Here is a 10,538-nt window from a genome sequence, read left to right on the forward strand (position 1 = left end):
CCCGGACCCGGCCCCGGGGCGGCCGCGGCGTCGTGGGGAGGGCCGGGCTGGCGGCTGCCGGGGCGGGTGCTGGAGCTGGTGTTCTCGTACCTGGAGCTGCGGGAGCTGCGGAGCTGCGCGCTGGTCTGCAAGCTGTGGCACCGCGTCCTGCACGGCGATGAGAACAGCGAGGTGTGGCGCAGCCTGGCCGCCCGCTGCCTGGCCGAGGAGGCCCTGCGCACCGACATCCTCTGCAACGTGCCCACCTACAAGGGCAAGGTGAGGCCGGGACCCCCCGACCCGCGGGGACACCCCCACCCCGCCGGGAYCCCTGCACCGCCTGCCCTGGCGCTCGGGGACACCCCCACAGCCCTCCGGCCCACCCGCCATTGGAAGCTCAGGGGGCGGGAGGCTGAAAAGCGCGACGGGGTTTTATCTCCTAGAACCACAATGGYTGGGGTTGGAAGGGACCTTAAAGCTGCCACGGGCAGGGCCACCTCCCACTAGACCAGGCTGCTCTGAGCGCCGTCCATCTCCCCCACCCACCTTCTCTCGCCCAGGTTCGTGCCTTCCACCACGCCTTCAGCACCAACGACTGCTCGAGGAACGTCTACATCAAGAAGAACGGCTTCACSCTGCACCGCAACCCCATCGCGCAGAGCACGGACGGGGCTCGCACCAAGATCGGCTTCAGCGAGGGCCGGCACGCCTGGGAGGTGTGGTGGGAGGGCCCGCTGGGCACCGTGGCCGTCATCGGCATCGCCACCAAGCGCGCAGCCATGCAGTGCCAGGGCTACGTGGCCCTGCTGGGCAGCGACGACCAGAGTTGGGGCTGGAACCTGGTGGACAATAACTTGCTGCATAACGGGGAGGTGAACGGCAGCTTCCCCCAGTGCAATAACGCGCCCAAGTATCAGGTGAGGGGGCTTGGCGTGGGCTGGGCGCTGCGCCGGGGCTGGGTGGGCTGGCTGTCCCTCGCTGTCCTGGCTGGCTGCTGAATTGCTTTGAAGTGACCCTTAAAGGTGTCTTGCTTTCCCTGCAGAAGGCAGATGATCCTGCCTTGTGGGCCTTTCTCCCCCTTCATTTACTGCTTCTGCAGGCTGCACCTGTCTGGTGTTCAGTGCACCTGACCCTGGCTTGTTTCCACAYTTTAATCTCAAACACTGAGTGTGAAACCTGTATCGTGGGTATCTGCGTAGACATCGTGATGCTTTTTGGAATAAAACCTGAAAAGACTGTTGTAGTTTTCTGAAGTAGCGACTTGCCCCACAGCAAGGTGAGCGTCTGAGGGCTTGTACCCCTTTGTTGTCTGGCAGGGTRTGCTGAAGTTAGTGCTTTGGTGAGAGTCTTACTGCTGAAACCTGCAGCAGTGCTGATTGCTGCTGCTTTGCTCACTGGCTGCTTTCCCGCGGGTGACATCCCTTGTCTGGCATCTGATGTTCAGCGAACTTCAGGGTAGTAAGGAGCAGATGCCATCCCACCTTTTTGTCCTTACAGAAGYGCTTGTCTTGTCGTGCTGACTTTTYGCTGCTGGATTTGCTYGTGTTACAACTTAAAGCGGATRCATTGTAATTTTCATCTCATATTCAGAGAATGGCTTGAAAGGGACTTTAAAAATMATCCAGTCCAACCTCCAGTGCTGTGGCTTTGTACTGGTTTGYATTTCACTCGTGGGTGAAGATATGTGTAGTAACTTGTATCTGATATTCCTGAATTTCATGTGAAAGTTCAAATCGGTGATCCTTTGGTGTATTTTGTGTTTATTAAAATATGTGCAATGATCTGCTCATAGAAAACCTACTTACAGGAAGCACATGTGTGCTTTAATGTTGGCTGGAAGAAATTGCCCATGCTGGGGCTGRCTGGAGAGGAGTCAGGAGTCTGTGTGGTGTCTGTAGTGCTTGTAGCTGTTCTCTGGGAMTTTTATTGATGTCTGAAATAATGTGTGCTAGATAAATGCAGGGAGCTCCCAGCGTGCCTGGATCCAAGGCTCCTGCTGTGGTCAGTGTTGGTTTCACTTGTGTATGTGTGTGTTTATTTTAGGGTTTTCATTTAACATTTCATRCTGGAATTTCCTTCTGCCTTGGTGATGGAACACCTCTGTCAGCACAGCACCTGCATATCGGTCTATTCTGGGATTTTTTTGTAGGTGGCAYTTGCCTTTCTTAAACAAATCCATTGTCTTGACAAATGCTCCTCACAGAGCAGTTGCTGCTGAGTGATAGCAGCAGCAGAACACAGAGTTCAGGTAACTTAGAGGCCGTTGCAAAGGTTCCAAAGCTCTGCAGTATTCTCAAAGCGCACACCATGTAGTGCCTGCTCTCAGTGTTCTTTACAGGTTCATTTGGGAAGGGTCATGTTTGTYATCATAAATAAGTGATGGAGACAGGCTGTCCTTCTCCAGAAGCACCCAGGATCATGGTGAAATTGAGAAATTCCCATCCTAAGAGCATCATAATCTCATAAGCATCACAATCTATCGTAAGAGCAATCAGTCATGAGACACAGGAAAGCCTTGCTTTAAAATTCTCTGCTGCATTACACTTTGSGTTATTTTTGTCTCCATCTGAACATGCTGACTCTTTCTGTGTATTATTTTTACTCCCCCTCCTGTCTCTGTTTCCAGATAGGTGAAAGAATTCGAGTTATCCTGGACATGGAAGACAAAACATTAGCGTTTGAGAGGGGCTATGAGTTCTTGGGAGTTGCCTTCAGAGGACTGCCAAAAGTTTGCCTGTATCCAGCAGTGTCTGCTGTGTATGGTAACACAGAAGTGACTTTGGTCTACCTGGGAAAACCTCTGGATGGATGACACGGATTGTTTYGTTGGGACGTCGAGATGTGGATGTTTGGGAGGAGAAATCTGCATGTTGGTTAGAGGGAAATGTGTATTAGAGGAAAAAAAACAACAAAAAAGTGTGGGGGTGTGTCCAAGAGCCATCGAGGGAACCACATGGAGTTTGGAAACGGAGGACCAGCGGTACTTCAGAAATTGTGTTACATTTCCTCTTTCTACCAGGCCAGAAAAATCCTCAGGGCTGCAGTTGGTTGAGTGGGAAGCTGACACATGCATGTTGCAACAGATTTCATTGCTAAAATGGCAGTGTGACCTCAAACATTTAGGAAAGGACTTGATACCAAAATGCTTGAGGAAATTACCTGGGATTTGTAAGTGGCTTGTTTTGTGAGAGACTCCCATTTCCAAACTGCTTGTTCCCTCCTTCCTTCCTTCCTTCCTTCCTTCCTTCCTTCCTTCCTTCCTTCCTTCCCTCCTTGGGGCCAGCGTGGGGGCTGGAGCAGAGTGGGGCTGCTGGGGGTATTTACAATTTTTAATGTCATGAGAGGCACGGTCTGTGTGACTGCCCTTCTCTGGTATAACCATATACCAACACGTGTGCAGCTACTTTTAAGTGTATTTTAAGGGTTGTATATAAAGAAAACGTTGAAAAGAACAGTTAAAAGAAAGGGTTTGCTTTATTCTAACTGGGACAGAATTTCCTAAAGGGAAAAAATATCACCCCCCTCCCTGGCACCAGAACACACACCTGGGACAGGTGTGCAGCGTTCATGTCAGTGCAGTTCTGTTGTGACTTGTTTTGGGATGCTCTTGTGGAGTGCAGTGCTGCTTTGGGTTGTTCCCTGTGAAAGTTTTCATGGCTTCAGTGACAGGTTTGTTCTCTGTAGGAAACGTTTTCCCCGCAGGTTTCCTTTCACCAGAACTTGCGCTGCCCTTGGGCRAGGAAGGCTGAGCACAGCACTGAGCCTGCCTTCCTTTCCACCTCAAAAACAACACMTTTTCAAAGCATTCTTACCTTTGCTAATCACTGTTGTGAGATGTCTCAAAATAATGTGGAAGGAGCAACTTGGGCTTCTGCAACCAGACCTTGTCTTCGGCTTCAATGGCTTTATAAGGCTTTAAGGCTTGCCTGAACCTTCCTTAACTGAATCAAATCCCCCAGTACCCAAACATTCACCTGCCCAGGACGAGTAAAACTCTTACCATCCCTTTGATGAGGATTCTGGATCCCATGCAGTGTTTGTGCTCTTCACTTTGCACCAGTTTTTCAAAGCCACATCCAGACCCCCCAGGCGTGTCCGTGTGCTGGGAAGTTGCCAGGTGTAGTGAGGAGGGACTTGTGGTGAACCTGCTGTCCTGTGAGGCTGGGAGGTGTGTAGGGCACCCCACGAGGGCCCTTTAACAGGGCAGGAAAGCTGTGAGTCCCATGGTGGGCTCATKACTCTGGTTTAGTGCTGGTTGGCGTTTCCCAGAGCTGCTTTTTGCAGAGGGAGAAGGAAACTTGTTTTGTTTTGTTTTTGTTTCTTTGGTGGTTTTTTTTTTTGTTTTCTTTTGCTAGAGAATGTGAGTTGCTTGGTGTCAGAGACTGGCAATTCTCTGAGCATGGAAGAGAGAGGAATTCCTCTTGGGCTGTTGCTCATCCCCCTCCCTGTTCCTCAAAGAGTAATGCAAGGAGGTGAGTATTACACTCCTTGCCTTGGAGTGCTGTTGACTGGGTAGATCACCAGGTTCTGCCCTGGAACTGTAAGTTGTTGCCATTTAAAGGATTTAAAAGTATTTATTTGTTCTGTGTGTTCATTGCTGAAAGGCAAATCAAGGTCTGTTCCTCCTGCTGCGTCAGGCAGAATGTGCTGTGAGCAGTGGAGGTGTTTTAGTTGGTGCTGAGAGCAGCCAAATAAAGGATGTGGGACAGGCATCCAAACACCTCCCGGACAAATCTGTTACAGGCATTGATTGTACTGGACTGTAGAGTGTGTCTGCAGAGCRGAACCATGGGGCACAAAGTTGGGGATAAAGGAAACAAAACCCTGCCCAGTTTAGGAAAATAAATAAGTAGTCCCCAGGATGAATGTATTGTCAGTGCAGTCCTGAAAGACACAACCTCTGTGATTGTCCATGATCCAGTTAGAGGCAAGGAAACCCTGAGAATTCCGAGGAGTTTGAATCACAAATTCAGATGATTGATTCCCATTCTTCAGAYTGCATCTTGCCCTCTAAATAATTTCCCTCTAAATTAGCAATGCTGAAAGTTGAACATTCCTTAAGGGTGGGTTTGGGCGGACTCACTTATGTAAGATTATAACTTATTCCTGGAGACCAATGCTGGCTGTACAAAATATTAAAATAAACTCTGCTATCATTGAGAAGGACACATCGGTGTGGATTGTTGAAATGGCACCTGCGGAATCCCACAGATGGGAAGAAGGGCGTTGCAGTTTGGTGCACCACGAGGACGGAGGCGTTGGGCCTGAGTGATTTGCTGTGTGACTGCTGGGAGAGAGAGAGATTCTGATGAGTGGTTTAGGAGGGCTTGGAAACTGAGGGATCTGATAGCTGTGCTTGGGAAATCAYATCCTCTGAAACGGGTGCTGTGGGAAAGGTGTTCCTGACTGCTGGATTTGGGGTGGTGTGGTCAGTGCCCTGCTGATGCACTGAGGTGCCTCCTTCCCCCATCAGCTTCCTGAAGTTTTCCTTAGCTTTCCCTATGGATTTCAATATTTCCCAGTGCTTTTAGGAAGAAGTATTGTGGTTGTGAGCTCTGAGGCACTTTCCAAACTCTCTGCACYAAGAGTTTGCTTCTAAGCAGTAAATCTTGGCTAACACCTCTTTYGGGAGCAGAGAGATTTGTTGCTGGCTTGCTAAGAAGGGAGAATTGGTTTTTTTTAGCCTTTTAACCTTTTTTTTTTTAGGTACCTCACAGTCAGCTGAGCAGTTGTTTGGGGTATTTTTCCTACCCTGGCAAGGGGTTTAACTRCTTTGGTGAGGGGGAACATCAAATRTTTACAGCCCCCATAACAGAAATCACTCAGACTCACAGGTCTTGGCTTCAGAATCCTGCAGGATTTTGGGATAAGCGAGCATTGATAAAATTCCTGTGGCTTYAGTGTGCTGTGAAATCTGTTGGGAGCTGAGCAGGCACTCCTCTGTCCCTGCCATATCTCGGAGGAGTTCAGTGTGGGCACTGGTTTGGGGGCAGAGGCTGCTCCTGGCCTCGGTGGTGCCTTGTGCTGACCCAGAGTCGGTTGTGTGACTCCTCAGGTGTTGCTGCACAAACGGATAAATCAGGATGGGGTGGGAAACTCCCCCTGGAAAACGCTTTTATCCCAGTTAAAATGCTGCAGTGAGCACACATTTTTGGGAGCCCCTTGTGCACCTCTCCCTGGCAAAGACCACTCAGCCCTGGCCACACTTGAGGTGACAAAGCCAGGCAGGAGCAGATGGCCCCGGAGCTGTGGCTGTGCTCTTCCCTGCCTGCCTCGGAATCCACGGTGAGAAATGCAGCTTTTCTCCCTGCTTATCTCTGATCTACATTTCTGAATTCCCTGAGCACACGGGTGTGTTTCCAGATGGCTGCCTCTATTTTTTTTTTTCCTTCTTCCATTTTCACAGGGTTGATGACAGCAGCGATGAGTTAAAATAACACTGRGCCTGATCGTAGTCTGATCATGCAAAGCTGATTTTCCTGAAGTATTTAAGAGGTGAGCAGCCCTCAGTCATTTCTCAACCTATGTATTTCCATGTGGATATTTCAGTTTGTACATGTTATAAATAGCTCTTAGATGTGTAAGTGGATATTTTTTCTCTTACATGCAGTGAAATCTGCAGACAGAAAACAGCATTATTGCAATCTGCACTCAGATCCTTCCTACATTTACAAAGTGGGTTTTCAGAGGGTTGTTTGGCTCTGTAAGTGACAKTAGCACACCTTGTGCTGGAGTGTGATTGAAAGAAAAATGAATGAAGCAGTGAGTGAACACAAAGCTTTTCCTGCGGTGCTGCTGGACCTGCTACTTCATCCCTTAAGCAGGTTTTCTCCCTGCTCATGGATGATGCTGAATGACTTCAGAAGGAACTTTCCCATCTCCCCACAAGAGGGCAAAGCTGTGGGAGCCTTGACTTCTGCTCAAAGCAAGTGCTGAGCACAATAAATGTTTTTAATGTGGAACCTTCTCCCTTAGCAAATGCTTCCTGTCCTTTCCAAAAACCAAACCAAACAAAAAACCCTCCACAGAAGTGGATGATGAACATAGAAATTTTTAAAGTTCACTCCTGCATTTGAACCCTGAGCCCTGAAATATTTGCATTTCAGAAAATGTTTTTTAGTGACACCAAACTGAGCCAAAGCTCCAAGATGACCTTAAAGGATTGAAAGGGATTTGAGAGGCTCAAACAAAATGTCAGAATTGCTGTTCAAGGTCCACTTTTTCCAAGACTTGCTTTTCTTCCCCTCAGGCATTTATGAGGGAACAGTTATATCAGCAAAAGATTATTTTTTAAAAATCCATTGCAATTGAATTAAAATCAAAGTAATTGGAAAGGGATTTTTAAATAAAACTCATTGTATATTACAAGTGTTGTTCATTCTTCTGCAATTTTACCAAGTCAGGAATTGGATGGATTTTCCCTTCATGCCTGCACTGGCAGGTGTGATGTGARCTACCTGCAGTGGTTTCATGTCTGCTTGGTTTATTTTGGCTTTTTAATCTGGAGCTTCCCATGCTTTGGAGAACTCAGCCACCTCCCATCACTTTTAAACAGCAATTTAAGAGAATAAACTCTTCCAGCTCCAATATGTGGTTTTATAAAATGCTGGGGGGACAAGCCTGTTGGTAAGGAAATGGATGTTGGCCAGAATGTTTTCTTTATCATATTTAAGTAGTGCAGGGTTTAACATTTTTCATGGCATCCCAGCTTGGTTCAGTTTGGAAAGGATTAATCCAGCTCCACCCCGTCACAGGCAGGGATACCTTCCACCAGACCAGGTTATACAGCCTTTGCCACTTCCAAACCACCTTTTGGGTTCCTTTGCCACTTCCAAACCACCTTTTGGGTTCCTTTGGTGTCTTTTTGTTTGGTTTTTTTTGTGCTCAGGTGACAGAGGCCACTTTTCCTTACACCAGATCCACCCGACATTGGGCACCTGAGCCCTCCCACGGGGTCTTGTGCAAGAGCAGAGCTGSAGGGTGGGATCTTGCTTTGGCAGCAGCCACGAGATTTTATCTCAGCTTCAGCTTAAGATTTTATCTATTGCTGGAAAAATAATGGACACGAGCAGAACTGGATCAGGGCTGGAACATGAGTGGCACCCAGGAGGGTGTGCAGGAGGGAAACCAGGTGGTTTTGTGCTGTGCAGCTCTGGGATGTGGCTCTGTTTACGGGCAGCATGAGCTGCTCTTCCCGGCAGGAGCGTGGAGAGCAGGAGGGGAGATCTGTATTGATCTGGCTGAACCTCCCCCCTCCTGCACTCCTGKGCTGATTCAGGGCCCAGAGCGAGAGGTGGAGCTGCTCTGAGTCTCTCCCAGGTGGGGCTGCAGGGATGGGGTTTCGGATACAGCGATGATATTGCAGGTCAGAGTTTTTTTAAAAACCCACAGAAATGTATCCTGGCAGTTTTCCTGTTTTCTTACCCAAGACCAAGGGAGATGTTCTAAGTGCAAGACTGACCTCCAACTCCAAGCCCACACTCAGGCTTTGTCCCTTCTCTTTCAGGCAGGGTGCTAGAAAGCAGAGATGTCAGCCCATGGCTGAAAACCTGGGAAAAGAGGATTTTGTAGGARGAATTTGCTTTGAGATCTGCCTGGCAGGCTGTGGCACAGGGATGATGGCCCTTCTGCCAGAGGGGAAGCCGGGTGGGACACGCTGAGCTCTGCAAGGAGCTGAGAGAGTTTCACTTCCCTAACATGCTCATGACAGAATTACTCACTTCTCTGAAGCACCACTGCAGCAGGGAGGGAGTTTGTGGGGCTGCAGATGGGAACAGCTTTTTTTTTTTTTTTCACAATTTGCATTCCTGAATGATGTCACAGCAGTGACTTGTCCAAACCTTCTCCTTCTGGAGACTTACAGCCTCCAGCCTTGAGAGTTTTAGGCTAAAAACCAACAGAGAGGAAGTTTAGATTTGATATGAGGGAGAAATGGTTCCCTCCTGGCACAGGTTGTCCAGAGAAGCTCTGGATGCCCCTGGATCCCTGGCAGTGTCCAAGGCCAGGCTGGATGAGGCTTGGAGCAGCCTGGGACAGTGGAAGGTGTCCCTGCCTGTGGTGGGGGGTGGCACTGGATGGGCTTTGATGTCCCCTCACAAACCCAAACCATTCCCTGATTCTATGATAAAAAACTTTGGTTAATGTGCTGGAGTGGATGGCTCAGGGGGGGTTTATTGCTTTCAATAATTTGTTTTATTGGGCAGTACAAATAAAGGTCACTTTATCCATGCTTTATTTGGCAATCCTATGAGAAAACCCTGGGCARCCCCTTCAGGTCTAACTGCAATCAAAGTCCAAAACAGATGAAAGCAACCTGGTTGTGGGGCTTTCCAGCCCTTGAGGAGATCTGGGAGGAAAATCATGGAATCACAGGATGGTTTGAGTTGGAAGAGACCTCAAAGCCCATCCATTTCYACCCCCTGAGRTAGCAGGGACACCTTCCACCATCCCAGGGTGCTCCAAGGCCCRTCCAGCCTGGCCTGGAASACTTCCAGGGATCCAGGGGCAGCCACAACCACTCTTGGCAAAAGGTCAGAGGTGTTTTGTGATTTTGGACCCTGGCTTCTCCTGCAGACGCCATTCTCCAGAGCACCTGGACTGTCTTGGATCACGAGGGAGTGGATGCACTCAGCTTCCAGCTGCTCAGAGCTACAAGGTTCTGCTGGTTCAGCATCTGCAGCATCATTCTGGACACCATGTGGTCCGGGGGTTCTCCTGCTCTCCCAGCAAAGGTTCTCCCTGCTCTCATGGATCCCAAGGAGCCCTCGGAGCCCAGCCTGGGAACAGCAGCTGTGAGCAGCACCGGAGCCCGGCCGCAGGGAGGGAGCAGGGGGAAATGAGATCCCCTCTGCAGCTTTCCCTCTCCAGCCGCTTCCTCCTCATTTACGGGCTGGGGAGGAAGAGCGGTGACCGCGGGTGGAGCTGCTGGGCTGGAGCTGCCTGCGGGAAGGGAACTGGTGGAGCCTCACCCCTGGCACAGGGTCTGGGCAGGAGCTGTGGCTGAGCCACTGAGCAGCTCCCCTTTTCCCTGTGCTCTCAGGAACATGGCTTTGCTTCCCACTAAACCTGTTCCTGCCTTTTGGCTGAGTCCCACAGAGGAAGCGGGCGCCTTTTGGGCACTGAGGGGTCAGAGGTGGGATTCTCTATGAAGTTCTTGCTGTGGGGCTCCTAACTGGTGTTTAGGTCCTTGACCAAATGTTATCCAAGCCCAAAGACATCATTTCCCTAAGTGTTTGTGCTGCAGCTCACCTGGATCCCTGCAGGCTTGTTGCCTGTGGTCAGTTTGRGGGGTTATGGCCTCCCTCCTCCTCCCTGATCTCACCCAGCCCCAGATCCTCTGTGTGTGCTGTAAGGGTGCGTAGCAAGCCCAGGGCTCTGCTCAGAACAACCCAGAACTAATTCTGGCTTCAAAGAAGCTTGCTTTGAACCCTGCTTTCCATCAGGAAACCTGGCARGAGCTAGGAGATTCCTGACAGATATTCCTGGAGATACATAGAAGAAATTCTTGGCTGTGAGGGTGGTGAGGCCCTGGCACAGGGTGCCCAGAGAAGCTGTGGCTG

The 10,538-nt window shown here is 49.7% G+C and overlaps 2 protein-coding genes across 2 annotated transcripts in view; one reads left to right on the forward strand and one right to left on the reverse strand.

The window, feature by feature from the left end:
* WDR53 (WD repeat domain 53) overlaps positions 1-587 on the reverse strand; it is a 6,009-nt gene extending 5,422 nt beyond the window's left edge. Inside the window, exon 1 of the mRNA XM_057380969.1 lies at positions 526-587. The gene's annotated coding sequence lies outside the window, so the exon portion shown is untranslated. The remainder of the gene's footprint in view (positions 1-525) is intronic.
* Positions 4-3,668, forward strand: FBXO45 (F-box protein 45; the record flags this gene model as incomplete). Its single annotated transcript, XM_057380998.1, has 3 exons — positions 4-258; positions 540-896; positions 2,606-3,668. Coding segments are annotated over 3 exons (798 nt in total), but the record flags the coding sequence as incomplete, so codon positions are not given.
* Between the last annotated feature and the right edge of the window lie 6,870 nt (positions 3,669-10,538).

The sequence above is a fragment of the Malurus melanocephalus genome, unplaced genomic scaffold (assembly GCF_030028575.1).
Source record: "Malurus melanocephalus ecotype Western Australia unplaced genomic scaffold, MMel_1.1 scaffold_485, whole genome shotgun sequence".
Lineage (NCBI taxonomy): Eukaryota > Metazoa > Chordata > Aves > Passeriformes > Maluridae > Malurus > Malurus melanocephalus.